The 22973-nt window shown below is 37.5% G+C and overlaps 1 protein-coding gene across 6 annotated transcripts in view; it reads right to left on the bottom strand.

Annotated features, from left to right (window-relative positions):
- Positions 1 to 226: 226 nt before the first annotated feature.
- FBXL4 (F-box and leucine rich repeat protein 4) overlaps positions 227 to 22973 on the bottom strand; it is a 62733-nt gene continuing 39986 nt past the window's right edge. For all 6 annotated transcript variants that reach the window (XM_015621866.3, XM_015621868.3, XM_033512865.1 and 3 more), the window contains 3 exons: positions 18595 to 18666; positions 17571 to 17883; positions 227 to 9706 (listed from right to left, as the gene is read on the bottom strand). In XM_015621866.3, coding sequence (XP_015477352.1) covers positions 9543 to 9706; positions 17571 to 17883; positions 18595 to 18666 — 549 coding nt within the window. In that variant the 3' untranslated portion in view covers positions 227 to 9542. The remainder of the gene's footprint in view (positions 9707 to 17570; positions 17884 to 18594; positions 18667 to 22973) is intronic.

The raw sequence follows: 22973 nt of genomic DNA, 5'->3' as shown, positions 1-22973 counted from the left end.
AGCTAACCATTAAACAATTACACACTTTTCTATTAAAAAAAAAAAAAAAAAGAAAAAAGCTAGGTTATGAATTCACATCCCAAAAAACATCCAGGGTGTCCTATTTCAAAATGAACAGTGATAAAAATATAACCAAACTGTTCCTGGGAATGCATCATATTGTGTTGTATTACATTGTTTTTAAAAAGGAATGCAGAAAAGGTCAATGAATGTAGACAAATAATTTATTTTTTTTTATTCATTATTTTATGTACACTTGGCATTTTGCAACACAGTCAAAGGGAAACAAATTAAGTGCAAAGCAAGATAAATATTATAGGTTGAATATATTTTAACACACTTCTGTCATCTCTAAATTAGCAGACACTGACAACTCAGGGAGAACATTAATTTCAACCTCTTTATACTGGCAGTAATGGAGTAAACTGCACAATACAGTATTATGACATTTTAAATTATCCAACACAGCAGAAGAAAACAGGCTTAATTTCCTAAATAGAAATAATTGGTTAACTTTTAAAGATAGGAAGATTTTATCTTTGAATTAGCAATATAAGGCATTAGATGATTTCTCTGTAATAATTTAAATTCTTCATGAATATAGGACTAACATGTCTGTTTTGTGTGTATGTATGTGTTCAATTCAACCCAAAACATGCATCAAATGAGGAGAAGGCAGGTATCCATGCCCAAGCTGTGTCTGCAAATGCAGACACCTTTGGGTTTACACACAGAAAGAAGATACAGTAGCCAAATCCAAAAAGAAGGACTACACCAAAAACATTACCTTCTACTTAGTCAAGCAGAACACAGACCAGAGGAAAAATCTTGTTTTGAAATGTAATCAAGTACTTGCCTAAGTATAAAAGAAAGGCATGAGTCTCAGAGAGGAATATTAAAAACAAAAATAGCTATTAAGATAAACACTGCTAGTATACTAAGAGGAGCACAAAACTAAAAGTGGGGCTAATTACTGAATAGGAGCACAGAAAACAGATTTGGAATCTAAGACTGCACATACAGAAGAGCTCTTGGACTACTGACCATATTTAGGACTCCAAAGTAGTGGATGTTAGCTTCATGGGCCAATGCAGCTTAGCATCAGGAAAACAGTCCTGAGAACTGCTGCCCTCCCTCCAGCTTAGTTTTGCTAACCACTGCCTTCACCATACTTTAAATATGCTTTTATTAGCCTTTCTAATCTAAACCTTCCAACATGTTTGGAAGGAAGGATTTTTTGGGGGGAATTTATCAAAACCAGTTAGGACCTGAATGTTCTCATATGTTCACAATGGTATTTTCCACTTTAGGGCTTGAGCCACCATCATGAGGTGCAAATAAACAACTTCACTTTGGATGTTTTTGTGGCACAGTACTGAGATGAACTATGTAAAAATTAAGTAGCTTTGGATCACAATCAAGAGTGGCTATCCTCATTTATGCTAATTTGAATTAAAGCATTTGCACAACCAGCACGCTCCCACCTGCTGCTTGTTATTCTTTAAATTGACACTAAATGCCCCCTTCCTTCTGCTGGCTTTAATAGCCAAATTGGGAGGGTAAAAAAACACCAAACAACCAAAAGGACAATTACTAGAAAACAAGCAGTTTTCTAGATTTAACCAAGATATTTTGTAGGGAGCAATCACATCCAGTTCAACTAACAAAGCAAAGCAAGTGGTGGCCTTGGGTGGAAGCAAGTCAAACTAGGGGACTAATAGCGAGCACCAAGGGGTAAGCAACCTCTTACTCTGAACCCACTTGTGCTAGCTTCCAACAGAAAATTTATTTGGTCTACACAGACCTCTGCCTTTCCAAAGGTCAATTCAAGACCTCAATTGAAGACTAATCTGATCTGAATTACCCTATAGAAGAACCTATCTACTCAGTGACAGTACCCTAGGAGACTAGTGTCCTAACTTTAATATCTACTCTAGATATTTAAAATTCAATTATATAAATATCCTCCAGCTACAGAAAATGTGCTTAGAGGCAATTATCCCTTTTGTCCTTCTCAACTTGTTGTTACAAAAAGGCATAACTTGCTTCTGGTGCTTACAGGCATAGCATGCACAGCACAGGTATTTACAGATAGTGTCTGGAACTATTCCCTCTATTGGTGCTCTTCCACCTTTACAGAAATTAGTTTCTTTAAAAGGTAATGCAATAGGAGTTTCTTGTTACATTACTCAAACTCATATTGTGGCAGAAAATGGAGCTTACTATTAAATCATAAATATAATGCAAGTATTTTGTTGCTGGTTATGTGATGGGAGCCAGGGAGAGACCTATTATGTTTAAATGAATCCAGGTGCTGGGTTTAGGTATTTAAATGTGAAAGTCTGGATATGTCCTTCCTTCTCATCTGCACATACGAATAAAGGTGAGTAGGAAATTTCCCCAGGCAATTTACACACCTCACTTCCAGAGATCAGACCAATCTCCACAATCCCCATCTCCAGCATCTGCCTGGCAAGGACATGAATGCAAAAGATGCTGAAGAGCTGCAGTTGCTTTATGTTCACTAACAAAATCCAGGAAGATCACCATCACACAGATTTTACTATGACAGCTGAAAGACATCTGTAATTGTCTGTATGCCAAAGTTAAGTAAGAAAGTGCAAGGTCTCCCTGTGAACACATCAATTCCTGGTTATTTTAATTTACTTTTAGCAACTATTCCAAAGTAACTTCAAGAATAGACTAGCCATTAGTTTCCAAATCCTAACCAAGCCAGCTATTTTCTCTGGTCATTTCAGAACAGTGGATATGTGTAAAAATCTGTGGCACTCAAGAAAAATCTTGAGAGACCAAGGTCTGATAAAAGGGAACCCATCTTCTGATGGCGAGCAGAGACAACAACTCCTGACAATGGCAAAATAGTAAAAATACAAAAGATGGGAACTCACCACAATTATACATGGTACCTCCTTAAAACACTCAGATATCTCAGTTTTTCATAAACTTGGTCCTCTTTCTCACCTGAACTCAAACATGTGTGTTTGACACTACAAACAGGTAACTGCTGTACTCAGTTTCCAACAGAGTAAGGAGGAACTGTCACCTAAACCATGGCCACCCTAATTCAGTGTAAGGTCTATGTAAACAAATACTAAAGATATACAAATTCAACTACTCCTAGTGTATTATAGACAACTCAGTTTCTATCCAGAAACTATTGCCAATGTCCAAAAATAGGGTTTTCTTAGTCCTTGGTGTAACTTTCAGGCTTTGGAATGACAATCATACTCCCATGAAACAGTTGTCTGTTTTTTATGATACCCCTGCATCTGATCTGCATGTTGAAAACATTACCAAAATTTTATTCCAGTTAAGTTCTATTTAGATTTTCCTGCTCAAAGTAACAAAAAAAGGAAACATACAAGATTCTTGTGTCTGTTGTCAAAATGACAAGTTCCTTAGGATAGGTATTCTTTCTTTTCCCCTCCCTCCACCTTCTTCAGCAATTAGTACAATGAAGCAAAGAAACCAACCACAGGTGTACCTCAGATCATGGAACAAAGAACAGATGAGGCCGGAAAGGAACATCTGGAGGTCACCTAGTCCAGCCTTCACCAGCTCAAGTAGGGCCACCCAGTCAGTTGCCCAGGATAATGAGTATCTCCGAGGATGGACACTCCACAAGCTCTCTAGGCAACCTGTGCCATAAAATGTGTCATCTTGTGTGTTTCAGTTTGCGCCCATGGTTTCTTGTCCTGTTCATGGGCATCACTGAGAAGAATCTGGCTCCCTCTACTTCATTCTTCCCCTCCATCAGGTATACCTATACATTGGATCAGATTTCCCTTGAACCTTCTCCAGAGACTTTACTCTTTACTTTTACCATTTTACCCCTAAACTGCAGTTTGTCCTCAGAAAAGGACTAGCTACAAAAAACCTGAGCAATTAAGTCTTATATGCACCTCTGTGTACATGAATGAAGTAGTTTCATTAAATAATAAAAAACCATGATTTCACAGCGGTAGGCAAAGAAAAAAATATTTTTATGTAGTTGATAAAAATGAAATTAAGAGACATCATGACTTACTGCACAATCATGCACATGAAAGGTCAATTTTAAGAACACCTAAATGGTAAATCTTGATTTAGAAGTATGAGCATGTGATACTATGTGGAAAGCTATGTTTCTGGAAAGGTAACAGCTGATCTAGAACAAGGCACTTACTTTCCTCACATCTATAAATAGCTCTGGCTACCCTTCCATGCGTTTCCAGATAAATCTGATTAAGTCCCCTTTTTCTTTTCTCAACTTTCTTGATATTTGCAGTTTTTCAGAATCTAAGAAAAATGAGTTTTCAAATAGTTGAGGATATTTTAATTTTTATTTTTAGAAAAGGTGAACAAAACATGCAACAGAAAAATTTCATTCCTCACAATGGATGCCTTTCAGTTTAGGACGTCTGTCCTAACTGCACCATTTACCATCCTTAAATGAAAACAAGACAAGGAGAAACCAGAGTTATGTAACTCAAACAAAAAGAACAGTGTTGTTCAGTCCATTAGCTGAAAAGGAAAATTTCACCACTGCCTCCTATTACAGAGGCTGAATCTTCTTAAAGAGACTCCTTCTGCCGATGCCATTCTCTGAAGCTCATGAGGATCTGTAACGTGCAACACTCATTCCTCTTCCCTTCCAAACATCAGTTACCACAACTTGTCCTGTGCCCAGTAACATTTATTTCAGAGCACCTTCGTGCATTTCAATATCAAGTCAGAGATCTAAAAATCACAGAAATCATCATCTCAGGGAAGGACTAATGCCTTCATTTGGGAAAAAAAGCATTGACTATGTCTGACACAGCAAGTGCAGATACATTAAACCAGGGTTTCTAGTCTAGTAATTTCAAAAGCTGCAACTTACAGAATCATTGTTAAAGAGCAATAATGAACAAGTAAATCATATCTATAAAGTCGCTCCCATAGTCCATAATAAAATGCTACATTTTATTTAGTTTTTGTAAATTTAGCAGTCCTGCTGATGTGACATGGGAAATATATCCCATAAGATGCAATAAGTACACACAGTAAGAACCAGGACTCGGCACACAATTTTTGCAGATGCACAGTGGGTGACATTTCTGATGACAGTAGAGCAGTTAGACTACTCAGTCTTAATTATAGCAATATGAAAGATTACCAAAATAGTGGGAATTCATTAATTATGTTTGCCTGTTCACTTAATGTATTTACAGAACTATACATACAGCCAGTTAGGTACATGAGATGTTGGAACAGGGAAAGAGGATGCATTTCCAAAAAAACCCAAAGCCAAAAGCCAAATGAATGAAATAAAACAAATTATATACCACAGGCATTGACATGGGGCAGAAGCAGATTCTGGCATTAAGAAAACTCCTCAAGGTTGTCAGAATTTTTTTATTTTTTTTTTTTTGCTTCTCTCTGGAATTTGGAGGGTTTGAAGGTTTAAGGATGGATGGTGTTGTTTCAGTCTTGTTTTTCAAGACAGGTAGTACAGCACTGGATGGAATTAATCTCAGTTTAGTATCTAACCTGAGCTAAATCACAGCTTCCACAGTCTCCAGAGAGGCTCTCTAGAACATGATTCATTCTACTTTCCTTAAATGTCTGCCATAGGAGATTAATAACTCTCTAGAGGTGCCCAGATTTCTCCCTTGAAGTAGATGTCTAACTTTCAGAGAACTAACGTTCAGTGAGGTGAATTCTACTCACTGTGTACCATGATTACTCAACATCTTGTATCTGGAAAACTTAGCATAAGAGCTCTAAGGAAATACAAAGGTTTAGGTAGATTTTGCTGTTTGTTTGTGGTTTTTTTTTCCTGCAACTTGGATCTCCAAGTACATGGGTGATTATAAGGTCCAAACTCCCACAGAAAACTGTTCTATATAAGTCAGGCTTCACTAATGGACTTAGTGTACAATTTAAAGAACAGAAACCCCAAGTATTTCATAGAGCTATGTAACAGCTCAAAATCATGAATACAAGTAAGTACACTACTGAATTAAAGCCTTGAAGACTTAAGATGCTTTAAATAGTAAAATTATCATTTAAAATTACCCAAGGAATTACATCTTTACCTTCAAGCCAACCCACATCAATTTCATACAGAGGATATGGAAGCCCCCCCTTTAGTTTAAAAACAGGAGCAGTTCAGAGAAAACCCCTTTTTTTGGACATGTTAGTCATGTTTTTTAATATTTGTTGCCAAAGCACATCTTTTACAAAGCTTCAGAACGACAGATAATCCAACAACAGGATTAAAAAAAAGTAATATCCTTAATAGCAGAATTTAGATAACATGACTGAGGGACAGTCTAGTGATGGAGATGACAACACAATTCAAGAGTAATTACATTGCTCCAATGGAGGAACTGATATAATTAATTTTGGATTAAATGAAACTAGAATATAAGTTTCCCTCTATACAACTGCTTCACAAGGAGACAGTCCACAGTAGTTACCGGACTTTGCATTCACTCTTCATACCCTGCGACACCTTTCATGAGCAGACAAACCAAAAGGCACTTGGAAAAGCAACATTGGAAATCCAGCACATCTCCTGTCCAGGCTTTTCCTGCTGCATGGGTGGAGATGAACTCAGTCTTCAGGTAGAGTAAAGTAACAGTTGAAAGCAGAAATGCTATGAAACATCTTTTGCTATTACACTCACTTTACAAAAGTAATTCCTACATGAAACACTTTGAGATTTATACATATATGTTTATGTATGTACACACATCCAAAAAAAATTATATATACACATGAACATATGTATATATATATAATTTATGCATACATATGTATAAATAAATAGACACACTTAAGTAAAAGATAGCAGAACTAAAGAGACAGTGACCTATTCTTGCTTCTTTGTGACATATAAGGAAGGTCTAAAATCAAATTGTTTTCTTTATCCCACAAGTATTACAAATGTCAAGTCTGGTCTAACTTTGTTTTGCTGGAAGACTTCTTGGACTTATAAGGCCATAGCTAAAAGAGCTTCTTACTCTCTAACTGAAAGCTGAAGTTTACAACTAAATAGGAAGTCACAGCTATGTAGGAATTAATTTCCAATCATTTCTCCGCTCTTTGAATTAATTACATGTTTGCAATAGCTAACTTTTAAACAACCCAAATAAAAAGTCAACTTCACTTTATCTTCCAAGTGACAATAAAGAGTTCCTGAAAAGAACAATTTCAAGCAGAAGATGCAACATAAGAAAGAGAAAAATCCTTCAGTATGAACAAAATTTCAATTTAAACCTTCTTTACGCTACCTAAAAAGCAACAGAGAATGAAATTTTTTACACATACATGATTACAAAAACATGTATTTGATTCACTGATGAGAAGTTAAACTGTATTATCTACCAAATTTACCAGTTTGAAGGCACAATGGCTATCACTTCATCCACATCCCATTCTATTTACAGTGAAAAACAAACAAAACTGATCTCTATAGAAAAAAAAAGGAGATAAACACAGAACAACCCCTGAGAAGTGAAATTTTACAACAAAAACATTTGTTTTGAAATTCTTTTCTTTGTAAACTCCCATTATCTGTACCTGTGTTCTCCTGTAACTAGAATAATGTTTAATACTCAGATACAAATGAAAAATATAGACTAAAAAAAGTTAAAATTTCAGAGAAAAATAAATGAACCCAAACATGATTGAGAGAAATGAGGTCTCACAGAGAATTATACCAAAGCTGACATCTTTCAGTGTGGAAAAAAAAAAGTAAATCAATCTAAAGTTCTCTGACAATGCCTAGATTTCTAAAGAAGAAAAAAAATGGAATGGCATAAACTAGTTGGAAATCCCATAGTGCCATCTGTGTGGAGGAAAAAAATCAAAAAGCCAACTGTGCATGCCCTTCTTTGGATCTGGAATTCCCCAGAGATTTAAAAAAAAATTAAAAATCTGAAGAACTATGTCTTTCAGTAAAATCATATAAATGTTCTGTAGCTATTTCATGACATGGTTTATAAAGTATTGGCACCAGCACAAAGAGTTCAAAGCAGTCATTCAGGAGTCACAGAGATTGTCACATTTTTAACGATTTGCAGCAGTCCTCTAGTAGCAGTTGGTTATTTACTGCATGAACTGAAGTGTTCTTTGTCACTGATCTTCAGTACAATACTGTACTTCTCTCAGGCAAAGTATTTTTCTTCTTATTCCAGAAGGTAGTAAGTGCCATCAACAGAAGAATAACAGAACCAGTATCAAAAGACAGCCTATATTTTATGGTCCATATGCATCAACAATGGCTAAAAAGGTAAAATTCTAAACCAAAGCTGTACATAGCAACACACTCTAGCAGTGGTATTCAAGGAAATAAAAGAGAAAAGCTTCATCCAAGAAAGTGCAAAAGGAAGAAACTTCCAGAAATTGTCCATCAACACAGCTTTCCTTCTTCAGAGGTTAAGCAGTCTTAAAGAAAGAGTGCAACAGTACTTGGAGCTACACTCCTCTTGGAAAAACAAAACAAAAACCCAAACAAAACAAATCCAGTACTAAGTTTGGCTATCATAAAATTATCAAATCATATTGCCCTTGTTTCAAACCCATAACATTTTCATTGCTGTTTTACTGAACAAGGGTGTTTGTTTTTACACCTGACAGTAGATTTGATGCCAGTGAAAGGACAACTGCTAATGCATTACTCTAAAGTTCTACCTTCCATGGCACTCTACACAATAACCAAAGGTATCACAAATCAAGTCTTGACCATGACAGAAACCTGAAAAAGAGAACAACGCTGGAGTTTTTTACACATTACCAGTTATGACATTAAGTACCTGGCTTAAACTTTGTATCTCAATATCAAGAAGCAGTTGTCAATTTTATCTTTCATTTCTGCTCTAAGTTCAGGTGGTCCAGGTTCTTGCCTTTATCTGCTGTGTTGCTTAGGCTGGACTATAAAACACCACTTCTATTTCAGGTAAAGGAAGGGAGAAAACTGTGATACAATTCACTGCTAAAACTCAAAGAAGATAAAGTGCCTTTTCTATCTGTTCTTATACACACTTAAACTGGTTTTCAAATAACTAATTATAGGGCTGATCATAAAATCTTATGCTGCACCAAACTAGAATGCTACAATATCTGTGTATGTATATACAAATACATATGTATACATTTATATATACACACACAAACACAGGAAAGGGAAGCACCCATATTTTCCTTACTGATAAATATTGAACTTCTGCTTTCACCTGGATATTAACATAGTGTGTTGTGTATAACACCCTGTGAAGGGACATTTAAGAAGACATTCATTTGCTTCTCATTAAAGCCAGACATATGGCTAGTACTTAAAAACATGCAGTACCACCAATTAACAGAGTAAAATAATTCTTAGGTACAATATCAACTTTAACATAATACATTTAAACGTATTTTACCCATTTTTGTAGATAATTAATAGTTTCCACTATTTTATAGCAGATTTAAATTCTCCTTAAAAAAAATCAGCACAAATTTACAGGAAAACAACTCTGTCAAACGAGTTCCACAGCAGCATATGTAGGGAGTCACTGGGTGAAACTCTTTTTTATGAACACATTAGGAAAGTTGGCATTCAGTTCTAGCACAACTCTATTATCGATCTGTGAACAGAAGGACACATCGAGTAAAGAAAGATCTTTACAAGACTCCAGCAATTTTCTTAAAGACGCAGGGCTCACCATCCTTGTTCCTGTCCAAAAAGAAAACAAAACAGAATTGTAAAGTTACCAAGAATAGTGGAGGGATTTAAGCTGTTAATACCATGTCATGAAAAAATGCTACTACAACACAACTTTTATCTAGATTATTTAAATTAGTTTTCAAATTAAAAACTTCTCAGAGAGCATGTAGAACTTTTACCTTTAAAAAGCCTGGAGTATTTTCTTAACTGCTTAAGTCACCATCATTCCCTAACAGGGGGCAGCTTAACGACGTCAAGGGGAATCTCTTGCTACAGAAGCCAAGTACCCAGAGCCACAAGACCACCCAGGGACCAGACTCTGGGCTCAGGCAGCAGCATGGAATGCTACAGTCATGCTCTCATGGCTTTCCTGTTGAGCACAGAGACAATCAGCACAGCAGAAAAGTGATTGGGGGCTACTCCAATTCAAAAGGCATCAGCAAGGCTCCCAGGGCTCTAGAGCAAGTGTGGGTATTACACACATGCAGGGACACTTGTTCAAGAGACTGCTGATCATACATACATGTATGTATAAAACACACTAATTAAACCCTGCTAAAAACAAGACTACAGTGGCTGAACTCCCAAGTGTCACACAGGGTCAAATCAAGCAAAGGATTCAGTCAGAAACCAAATAAATTGATGTTTTTAAGCACAAATCCATGCAGCCATTACAGCTGATGGACATACAGACAGTCCAGTCCATTGTGCTTAGCACCTGATTCATCTGACTGGGCACTGCGGTGTGAGTCAGCTGTCTGGAGTACTCGGTGCCCCTTGGGGACCTTCCACCGTGTAGGACATCCACACAAGCTGGCAGACAGGAACTGGACCCAGAGGAAATTCATGCCTTACAGGGAAGGCTGGAAATCTGGCAAGTTACTCCTGGCAAGTAACTGAGCCTGGGTGTCTACAGAAGGCTAAACTGCTCATCAAGCTTTCCCTATAGAGTTTATATATCCAACACTACTGCAGAAAGCTGCTGGCAGACACTTCAACTCACACAGCTCCATCTTCAGCTAACTAGCACCCCAGAAAGCCATCTAGTTCAGGATCTTGTCTAGGGTCAGGGATAATTATGTTCTCTACACTCCTCACCTCCCCTGCACAAAAAGAAGTATATTTTTTAAAGTAGCTTTTCACTGGTGATTTGTCCCAGTTGGCAAAATTTATAATTTTAGTGTTTCTAAAGCTATCTTTCATGGATTCTACTATTTTTCTGAATTTCTTTATACTTACAGCCCCTTCATAAGTTCCACAGTTTAACTACATAATGTCAAAAAAAAAAAAAGAGAAAAACCAAAAAACTCCAGCCTATTAATTGCAATAATTAAGATGCAATGAAAGAAGCAGTGAGATCATTCCCAGTTCACTATTTCTAAATCACTCATACTCCCATGCACATCTCTTCTGTGCCCTCAAGGGAATCTGTTTTCCAGACTCCTTTGCATCTCAGAATGACCCCTGTTGTGTTGTTTCTGCACTAATTTAGTACTTTTGAAACTGGATGACCAGAACAATACAGTGCACTGAGCACATAGTCAGTAATTTTGTAATAAGTCTTATGGTGTTTTCTCCATTTCTTGTCTAAGAAACCTTAGTTTTCTCTATTCCCATTAGATTGATACTCAGCAATGAGCTGATGTTTTCCAAAAATATTCCATAGGATCTCTTTCCTACAAAACAGCTTATACAAATCCAGTCCCCTATATATTTAGTTGATATTATTTTGCCTCATGCAACTACTTTGCACTTGATTCAATGTTTTCCTCCTGCTTTATCACCTGTTTAATAAGTATCACAAGATCATTCTGCCATTTTTCAGTATTAAGTTCTTCAGTTTAAGATTTTTCTACCCTGAATACCTGTGTGTTACCCTCTGGCATTATTCACCCCTCTGCCTGGATTACTTACAAACAGATCAGAACAGACCCTTGGCCACCACAGTACTGACATAACTTCACTGTGGAAAGAGATGATACATCCTTGTCCTCTGCTGTCTCTGAAACACTCATAATATCCAGGAGAAGACAGCTAACTTACAAAAGCAGCACAACCTTGGCTAAAGCTTTTGAAAATCCAATCTTCTATGGACTGGAGTGGAGCTCACATTCACCAAGAACTCCAAGGAATTCTAAAGAACCAGAGAGACAAAGCTAATACTACCCTTGCTGGGATGCAGCTCTTCTTCAACATATGGTCATGTCCTCTGTATGTCCACTGACTGACTTTGTCATGGCTGCCACTGGTTTACAGAGAGCAAAAGATGATCTTACTGTTTTGCAGCTCCTAACCCAAGCCCTTTACAAAAGGCTGTGCCATGTTTGTAACCCTGCATTACTCTAGCACTGAGGCTGATTTAAGAGACAGATAACACACCAGAAATAAGACTTCCAGAGCCCTGTATTTGAGCTCATTTAGAACCACTGCATAAATACCATTTAATCCTAACAATTTATTATTGTTCAATGTATTGATTTGTTCAAAATCTTTCTGTATTGGCATTCCAATTTAAGGCAGCTTTCCAGGCTAATCTGGAAAGAATGGCTCTGATGTAGCAGCCTGCTTGATTCCCCTCTGCCTAGAACACAACAAATGGACACACAACAGTTCCCCTGCAATAGCCTTGTATTGGAGTGAGCCTTCACATCTAGACTGTCTACTGAGCTCCTGTGAATTTCCAACACAGCTGAAATACAGAATTATTCACCTCTAGCCAATGGTTCCTTAATACTTCATACTGTGACTTTGTTCCACTTTATAGAGTCCATCTTCCTGTTTTCATTCTCTGCACGAGGTTCAATTTCAGAAAGACTCCAGATGGTTCCACTAGACTCCACTACTCTTCTGCATAAGGGGGTATCTAAATGTGGTCTTCAATTAGCCTACATCAGGCTTTCGGATTAGTTGCTTTGAGACATTATTGAACATCACCCAAGGACAGTCTTTGCTATTATGCCCCCAAGTTTTACCTCCTCTTCAAAGACTAAGCTTGTCATTATCACTGTGATTTTTAACTCCCTTACCCTTATATAATCACCATCATCATAACTGTCTGGTGGTTCATGCAACAGTCCCAAAGGCTTCACACAGAAATTCTCTAACATGCTTTATTTATTCACTTCATTTGACCATGAACTTTACGACAATATCACTGCTCTGCCATAAGGACAGACCTGCTCTACCATTCCAAATGCGACTCTAGGAACAACACTATGCCACTTATCTTTTTTTCCACCAAGCCTTAAAATTGCTACTACATCAGCACCTTCATCTAAACCCAGCCTCATTTATGCATCACAGCTTTTATGCTTCAAGATTCAAATGTTTCTACAAAAATTCTAGATTTAGATTCCTAGCCACAGATTTTTTCGTGTAGGATGCTCTTCATTCCTTCCTACCTGAACTTTGATAGTTCTCCTACCATTTCATCCAAGACTTTTAATAGATTTGCAACTAAGTAGGTCATCCTAAATTGCATATTTTATTGCACCTGTTTTTTTATCTCCTCAGACTTAAAATTTTATGTTAGGAAATACAATTTTCTAAAAGCAATCCAGTTGGGGTTTGGTTATTCACACCACAGGGTAAGTGAACATCATATGTAGTCTTACTTTTATTTATACAATGTACAGTTAGTGACGTATTTATCTTAAAAGCCCATTCAAAATAATTTCATCATTTTAATACAGCACATTTTCCTTTGCTTTTGAAAGACTGACAATGTAGCCTGATAGTTAATTACTTATATGGTGCATTTTTCTTCTAGAGTTTGGAGACTTTTAGACTTTTATTATTTACTAACTTCTCCTCCACAGACTAATCAGACATTTCTCAGAATACATACATAACCAAAATATTAAAATCTGCTATTTAATTTTGTTGTTCAGTTAATTGTCTTGTATCACCCTTGTAAAAGGCAAGAGTAATGATCTCTTTGCTAGAACAGTTATGTTTATTAGCTGTAAATAATCTAATTTATATCCATTATATATTCAAGTCTTCAAATTCTATAGCTGTTTAGAAGATCTGCACAGGACAGCTATAAAAACTACAGAACCCAAATTTCTAGGGCAAGGGACACTACTACACACCAAATAATATTTCAGAGTACCAACCTTGAAAATAACTAGCATCATCCCTCAAATATTTTTACTTTTCTTTCCTTTATTCTCCTAGACCAGCCCAACTAGCATTTTAATCTTTACATTTTATTCAATCTATTGCACACAACTCAAATTCAAAATTTTAATGTGCTACACATTTTCATGTTTGAATTGACTAACTACGTGTTGATGTTCTCAAGATAAAGCTGAAAACTTTGACAGCTGGCAAGGGGGCAGTTGGGTTTTCTGTTGCTCAGGAAGGTGTAGGAGGTGTTGGAATGTAGATAGGAATACATGAATTTTGTGGTAACGAGGGTGTCTACTTTTCACTACTCCTTTTGTGCAGGACAGAGGTAGCTGGAACTTTTGGGGAGTGAGGTTAATACGATTTACTCTTCACCCTTGACAGCAGCTGAGAACCCCACAGTAAAAAAACTAAGCAGCTGATGTGATGTGCAAGAAAAGCTTTTGGCACTGTCAATTCAGGTTGCCATCTGACTTGTCACATTGCTCAATGCTGATCACAGTTTGAAGACTAGTTTTTCAACTACTGGTCTAGAGGTGTCCACTTAACTTTTGATAGCACTGGCTGATGTACTGCGTCACTACAGAACTGTCAGATGATCATAGCTGGATCATTCTGACAGAGGGTGGAAACATGCCATGCCAGTCAGTGGAAAAGATGTGGGCTGAGAAGGAAATGATACTTGTAAGCAGGCAGTTCAGGATGTAGTCGGTAAAAGAAAGCTCAGAACTAAAAGTTCGAGAGAAACACATCCTTGTGCATTCAGTGACACACACCACGCTTCCTCTTCCAAACTTATGATACAGCAGACATGGACCAGCCCATGATTTTTTTTGAACACAAATTTACTTTCCATGTTTTACAAAGCACAAACACAGCCTGACATCCAATAATGCTTTACATGGGCCAGCAAGTATACAGAGTCCTTGAAAACCACCAATTTTCATCCTCTGACTCTGTAACAAGGAAATTGCCCAACAATTATGGTAAAGGATAGATGGGTAGCAAGCCTCAAGACTTACCACCTAAAAACAGCATCCGGGCCATATATAATTTTCACCCCTTATAGTTCAACAAGCTTTCTTTCAGAGGTTTAGACTCCTCCACCCCTGAAGCTATTGTGATGATAAACAACCTATAACTGAAACAAGGAGTTTTCTCTGACGAGTTTATAAGTTCTAACAACTGCAGAGAGACACCTGTATAGCATCTTCAGTGCTGGTGACTACAGTAAAGGGAAAACATTCTGACCTTTACTTAGATAAGTGCTTGTATACAGCAAAAGAATCTCGCTTTTACACAGCTTTGTTGAAGCAAAAGAAGTTCCTTTACAGCACACAGTGCTAACCTAGCAGCAAGACCTCTACACCCTTCACAATGCATAGGCAAGCCAGACATTTCTTTACTTGGGAGATGACAAAAGCTATAATGAGAGCACCTCTCATTCGTTCACATCACAGAGAAGACCCACCGTTCAAGGTTACTCTTACAAAGCTGAGCTCTGACCTCTTACAGTTTCAGACCTGTTGTCACACTTCTACTGAAGGACAAAAACATACTACGCATTTATGCAGCTTAAAGTAAGAGGATGGCCCTGTATCACATGCCCAAAGTAAGAGCACATTCAGAGATTTATGACTTCCTTGGTACTCCTGCACAGTGAGAGACTCTTTAGTTCAGACAACAGAGACTTCTGCACTTACATGGGAACACCTGGCAAAACTACCTCCAGATGACACGATGTGGTTCTACTTGACAGCTCTTTCTTGTAACCACAGACTGTAGTGATTACTATATTCAGACCAAAAAAATTTAACAGTTTCCTCACTGCTGCCAAAAAAAGCAGAGTAAGTCCTTCACATATATAGTATCACCTTGTACTGACTTGTTTACAGCAGAGGACAACCTTTTCCCCCCCCTACCAAATATTTCTCTGAAGGAAGAAAGAAATTATTTTTTCAGATTATTCATTTTGCAGGTAATTCAACTTGATATCCCCTAGAGGGGATTTATCTGACCGCAACATCTCGCTGGTAAAGTTTGAATACAAACGCACCTGACTCAGGAATATTGTTAAGCACCCAGGGAACAGAACAAACTCCTTTTCTACTTTCATGTTATTACAAAAAAAAAAAAAAAAAAAAAAAGTGCATTAAGATGTCAAACTGAATTCAAATCTGAATTGAAACACTAAAGAATTGTGGCAGCAAACTTTCACTATTGTCAGAGAGGACACAGAAGTAACAGACTATCCATAAGTTTAACACAGCCAAACAATTCTTTGGAGAGCCTCTGGTGCAGTAACGAGGTCTGACCACTTTGTGGGCAGACACAAGGCCATTGTAACAGAAACACATGGAAGTGGGTGGTCAGGGGGACATAAGTGTTTCGAAAGATTAATTCCCTACACTATCTGGAAACTTTTTGTGTCTGAACAGGACAGTGTGCCCCTGATAATTTAGCTAGAGAGCAGAGTCTCTTAAAGATACACAAAACACAGTACCCCTGGGGGTCATAAACATAATGTATCTACAATTTATACTAGGTGGAGTTAAGGCTTTTTCTGTTCATATGTCTTTCCCATGTTGGTCAGAAGGTGACTCTCTCAGTCAAAAGTGAGTAAAACTCTTTATCATTATAGAGGAGTGTACTGGAGTGCCAATCTGAACCCACATGGTAAATACTTAAATTAAATGGTAAATTATAAATGCTGGTAAGAATAAATCCTTAAACTTGCTTGGAACATTATTAATGTTGATGGTTCTCAGTTCTTTGCAGTATCCCTCTCAACCTAAATATAGTATTTTCATTACAATTATTAAATGTTAGAAGTACACAGAGCAACTACTTTATTCCCTTTCACTTAAATCTTCCTTTTTCAGCTAACCTGTGAAATTAAGTTGGTAAAACCATGAAGAATTTTCTCCCACACTGATGTCACAAACATCCTTGCTGTCCTACATTATTATAAAAAGAAAACCTCATATGCCACTATAAAAAAATAAATTCAGCATTACACAAAACTACACTTCTCAAAGTCCTTACTCAAAATTTCAAAGTATATTTACTTTAGATCTCTAAAAATATTATCAACTATGGAAGCTACAGAGGATTCAGCTTCAGGAATTTCAGATTTGCTATGCTTTTTGACCATCATCACTTCTTTCCCACCTAACTAGAAAGTCTATTTAGGTTTTGCTGTTAATTACCCTTTCAACTTTAATAACTCAATTTACTGATAAAAGTGATGAAGAAATTCAGTATTGCATAGTACATAATACATACTATATAACACAAATATTTATTGGACAAAAGCGAAGTCTGTCTATTGATCACAGACTCATGCTATACATATACTTTGTCACACTTGACAGAAATGAAAATATAAAAGCAGAAAGAATGATAAGAAATTGCATCTTCTGATAATCAAAACAGAAAGGCTTCAGTTAAAAACTGATGAAAATAAAAGTCAGCGCAAAAAATCCTGTACTTAAATTCCACTTTAAGCAATTCATACCCAGCAGTCAAATTACACAGCTGGTATAAATCCACTGGATTCTGAGTCAGAATTCATGCAATAAAATGTCCCTCTTTTTGTTTTTTTATGTGCTAAACCATAATTTTAAGAAGTAACTATTTAAAAAATATGTCTATAAGACAGTTGTGCCTTAAGGACTCCTTTTTAACTGAAAAGCTTTTGAGACACCGTAAAACAAACACCATTACTGCCACACTCTCTTACCCAATATATCCAGCTGCCGTAAGTGTGTGCAGTTGGCAGCGAGCTCCTCGATGTCCGTGTCACACACAGACCTGTTGGCCGTAAGAAAGAGCTTCTGCAAATTCGGGAGTTTGCGCGCGAGGTTTGTGAAGCAGCCTGTACTGCTCTGGAGCGTAGGACACCAACCAAGATCAAGCTCTTCCAAAAGCTGGCAGCCTGAAGCCAACTCCGCAATCCCGCTTTCAGTTATGTTTTTACATCTCCACAAATCCAGACTGCGAAGCTTTTTGCATTTTGCTCCCATCATGCTTGCTATAAGGTCATAGTCTTCAATCTGCAAGGAAAGCAGACACTTGGTCACGTGCAGGATTGTTCCAGACATACAGAGGTGTTTCAAGGTTTTCTTCCTAACACACACAATGCATCTGTCTCAAGCATTAGTCACTTCTAAAGAGCTCCAAAAATTGTTCATTGCATGGTGAGATCTACTTTTATAAAAGACAAAAATAAATTTCCTATAAACCCTAGACACAGCTGGTTTAAAATTCATTTAATACTGAGGATCAAGCTGCAGCAAAAGCTGTTTCTTTGAAGAAACATTTTTTTTGCACAGTTGTTTTCCCCTTAAAAATGATTACAACAGTTTTTATGACTACAGGAAGTGCAACTACTGAAGAATGATTGAAGACTGTACTTATTTCCATTTTAAGTTGATCAGTTGCTGCAACTCCTTATGAAAGTCGTATTAATTACTTATTAAGTGATTACTCATATAGAGAATGCCCAAAAACTTAGAAAAAGCCTGAAGAATTCTGAGAAAGCCTGTAAGCCATTTTAGACCTACTAAACCAGTACATAACCCTTAAATATATGACCAAGCTGCATTCATCTAGGACATTCCAAAAGAGCAGTCTTGTATCAATCTCACATTTAACACACCTTTGTGAAACAAACCCAGGCAGGTTCCAAAGTGAGTGCGCACACGCGCACACACACAGACACACACACAGTCCCCCACCACATCCTGAATGGTCCAAGCACTCACCATGACACAGCTGCCCAGGCTGAGGTGCTGCAGCTCCGAGCAGAAGTTCAAAATACTGAGCAGGGCTGTTTGCTGCCACGGGGGAACACATCAGAAGGAAATACAGAAAGTGAAACAAAGAGAAGAGGTCAATTAGACGTTAAAGGCTGTCACCACATTTCCTGAAATACAGCTCAAAACTCTTTTACAGGTGCCTTAAATGCCACTTAATGAGTCTCTGGGTACTTTACCCATTGATTGGCTTAAAGAAATGATAATCATTACAAACCTTTATGCAAGTCACTTTGGATGGGGTTCTGTGCTGCCCTGAAGACGCCCTCACACCACTGACCTATCCGCTCATTTCCCATAGGAGAGCCGATGAAGAAGTGCGGCAGGATCAAATAACAGGCGAGGCCAGCCTGCAAACACAGAGGGCTGGCAACACACCAGGAGAAGAGGGCAGGCTCTGACATTCGCAGATCAGCTGCAGCCTGATGGAACTGCCAATAGAGCTGCACAGCATCAGGCCTGGGCTGGGGACTTTAATGTCAAAGGCGGCTCTGTGCTGACAAGGATGCTGACAGCCATTGAGCACTTGTCACTACTATCATGCAGATGAAACAGATATAATGTGCATTTTACACTCCTGTTCCTGCCATTTAACGTTGCTATTCTTTGCAGAAAGTACTGCACACTGCTCAGCCTGAAATTGGACTGCAACATCAGATGCACCTTACTAAAGTGAACAGCTGGTCTGTTCCACAACAAAGGAAACTTTACAGATTTTTACCTGCGTTTCTAAGACACAGAAAAGATCCTTCTGTAATGTCTGTAGACGTATTTTGTTTTGTAGTTGGAAACACAGTGTGAACAAAAGAATATAATCTGGGATTCACATCACAAATACCTGTGCATCATACTTAAAACATCACTTCATTAGGACTTTGTGATCTATGTAAGCTTTAAAACAGGACTAGGCTTCACAACATATTAACGACAAAAATATGTGGATTTCTACAGGATATACAACAGTTTCTAACAGAAAAAAACCCAAGCAGTATACAAGTGACAAAGTAATTGACTGCTATTAAGTATACAAGAACACTAGTCAACAACGTTTGTATTTATGGGTAGAATCATTTATTTAAATATAAATTTATTTGTTTTCAGAAAGTTTATAGTTAAATGCTTTACTTAGTTTCCTCAGTTTGTTACATTCTAATGGAACTTGGCAGAAATATGATCCTTTGCCATATCACCAAGAAGAAACATCTGATTCCTGGAAAGACTGGCAGACACAGAACAGGGACACAGCACGGGGTATTCACAGAGACCATTTCAGACATTTAATTTAGGCATCTCCCAGGAGCAATTATAAATGCCCAAACACTTGACATGTATGGAATCTTGATTCCAGCTTGGCCTTCTAAGGTTTGATTTCTCAAAGGCAGCCTAAAAGTAGATGCTAAGACTAAGCCCTCCTCACCTATATCTTGGTAGAAGCCTTACAAAGTCACTGTCCCTTGCTTACTTGACTTTCATCCACTTTTTAAAGGAAAAGGTAACTAGGGAATGAAATGCAAGCATTAAAAAGTTATTATTCAAGAGGTTATTAAGACTATTTTAAGGTTGGTAAATGTGTAAATATCCAATTAATTTTAAATTGTACACTTAATAAGCAAATGGTTCATTTGTATGATTAAAGAGGAATAAACAACTCAAAAAGAATGAGACAGTCTTTCTTATTCAACTCAGTGAAAGCTATGAGCTTAAGAACCTACTCAGATGCACAAATAAAAAGCAAAATTCCCAAACTCCTGTCTGCAAACCTTAAATACCGGAGCTAAACAAATCAGTTTCTGACTGTACACAGAGCTCCAAACAAAGTTTCTGCAGGTATTCAGATGTTTCCACAGGAAAGCTGAATATATTGCTGCACTCCACCAAGCCTTTTAGTAACGGTTTCCAGATTGGAATTTAAACACTGGCCTGAAAGAATGGGAAATAGCAATCTCTTTCCTTAATTGATACAAACAGTACAAAAGTGAACAGTCACTCTGAACAGCTTGCAGGATCAATTCCATACTTCTTCCAAGAGGGGTGAAATAGAGAGGAAGACTAGTATTCATAGTTATCTTGATAGATAATTGAGCTCCATGTGTTAATTTCAACAGGAATGTCACGGGTATCTTGGGAGTACCTTTTTAGTCCCTCTCTTTTTTAAGACAGCCCTTCTTGTACTGCCATGCACTGAGTCCACATTTTCAAAGGTCTTTTCACAATCTATTACTTTAAACCATTATTTAAAAAACCAAAACAACTTTTAAAAAAGTACTAGAAATCTGAGTAATAGAAGGGAGCTTGGTAGAACACCATGTCATACCATCACAAATTGTGCCAAGTCAAGCCCAAGAGTAAACAACTACATACTCAACATTCATTTTACTGGCTATATTAATTCCTCTTCTGGGGCGCATACATGCCCACACACAGCAAACCAGATTTCCTTCAGACACAGTGTCTGTTCTTCTGTAACTGAGGTGGGCTTTGCATATGTCATGTAAGATGAAAAAACCCTTTGTGCATGCCTAGCTGTGTCTCAGTCAGTTGCGAATCCAGGTGGCAAAAGACATGAAAATAGCAGGAGAGAATGGCAGCTCACAGAATCCATATGCACTACATATAGAAGGACTATCATTGTAATAACCTGTCTGTGTCAAGCCATCTGTCAGTACAACAGCATGAGCGACAACACTCCTACTTGAGCAAAGGAGAACAGCAAGGCAATCACCCAATCCTGGAGCTGTAACACAGGCCAACTTTCAAATGTTAGAGTGCTTTGCAAGAGGAGCTAAGAGGCCACTTAAACTCTGGATAACAAAGTTTTAACCTGGAGTCTAACTTCACTTTCTTGGCCAAGAAGAGACAGTCAAATCAAAGACTATCCATGTAACAACATTCTTCTGCCTTTTAGCCAAGACATGTATCATTTGGAGACTTTATGAGTTTCCCCTGAACCAAAGGCAAAGTTTAGCTTCGTACTTGCTCCCTTTTGAAGGGATTGAGAGAAGTGTGGACGATTATAAAAACCCCAAAATACACTAAAACAAAAAACCACTCTGGAAATAAACTTTAGGTAAGATTTACTTAGTGAAATCATGGATTCATTGGTCTAAATTTCTTTTGCCATCCAAGGCAAAAGAAAACCTACCAAAATAATTAATTTTTATAAGATGCCACAGACAACAGGAAAAGTTCAAAGTGGGCAAATAAAATGGTCTGCCCTGTCCTCCATTCACAGGAAAGATGTTTTCAGATGAGGAAAACATACAGTGAAGAATTTGTTTTCAGAGAGAAGACTTTGACGTCAAACTGATCAGAAGGATATGAAAGTGCTGCTAAACACAACCTTACAGAGCATATTTCAGAAATATTTTAAGGCATAGTAGCTAGTCATAAACCTCAGAAAAAGGGAAGATGCCCTGAAGGTTCTCTGAAATCTTTATATACGGGTACAACAAATGTCTATCAGAAAGAACATCAACAGAGCTGATCCTGGCTTGAACAAGAGATGAGATTACCACTTGAAATCCACTTTACACCACACAAGACAGGTGAGAGGTCTGTCCAAACATCGAAGTCTACACTCTGTAATACACACCTGGATACATACAATAACACTTACTGGAAGACAGCTATGTGCTGTGTATACTTCAAATAAACAGGTGGCATTGGATTAAAATGTCTGTCTACCTACCTGTCTTTGTAAAGGCCTTGGCCATCGCATAAGTTTTGACTTCAGTGTTGTAAAAGTACTGCTGGTTTGAACAAACAACCCACCAGCAGAGAAACCAAACACTGGTGCCAGAGCAATACACTTGGCAAGACTGAATCTTGCTTGACTTTTTCCAGGATTTTTTTACATTCATGATTCAGCAGAAGGCACAAATAATTTCTGATGTTAGCATGATAAAGAAGGCATCCAACAGATAACCTGAGCTCAACAGAAAACCTTCTGTCTGTAGCAGATGTGACTCACCTGTGAAAGATGCACTTAGAACATTTAACTATTTACTCATTGCAGTTTCATTGTCAGGTAGTCAGATTTAAAAAATCTAAAAAGGGTTTAAAAAATACAAATGATACACTATAATATGGCTATCACGTAACAGCTGCACTACCATACAAGGCATGAAAATAAGTGCACTACAGTGTGATTCTGTAAGATTAAAGGAAGAGCTTAAGAAAAACAATGAAGTTTTGCTATGAGCTTGGTTTAGGGAAGAAATAGATTGCAGCTTTTAATTCATTTTCTATAGATAAATCTTAAAAGATACGTTTAAATTTGTTATCTTTTACTGGAGACAAACAACAGGTTGTTTTTCCCCCTTCTCAGA

This window comes from Parus major, chromosome 3, assembly GCF_001522545.3.
Source record: "Parus major isolate Abel chromosome 3, Parus_major1.1, whole genome shotgun sequence".
In the NCBI taxonomy this organism is placed as follows: domain Eukaryota; kingdom Metazoa; phylum Chordata; class Aves; order Passeriformes; family Paridae; genus Parus; species Parus major.
This window is presented reverse-complemented; position numbering and strand designations above follow the sequence as displayed.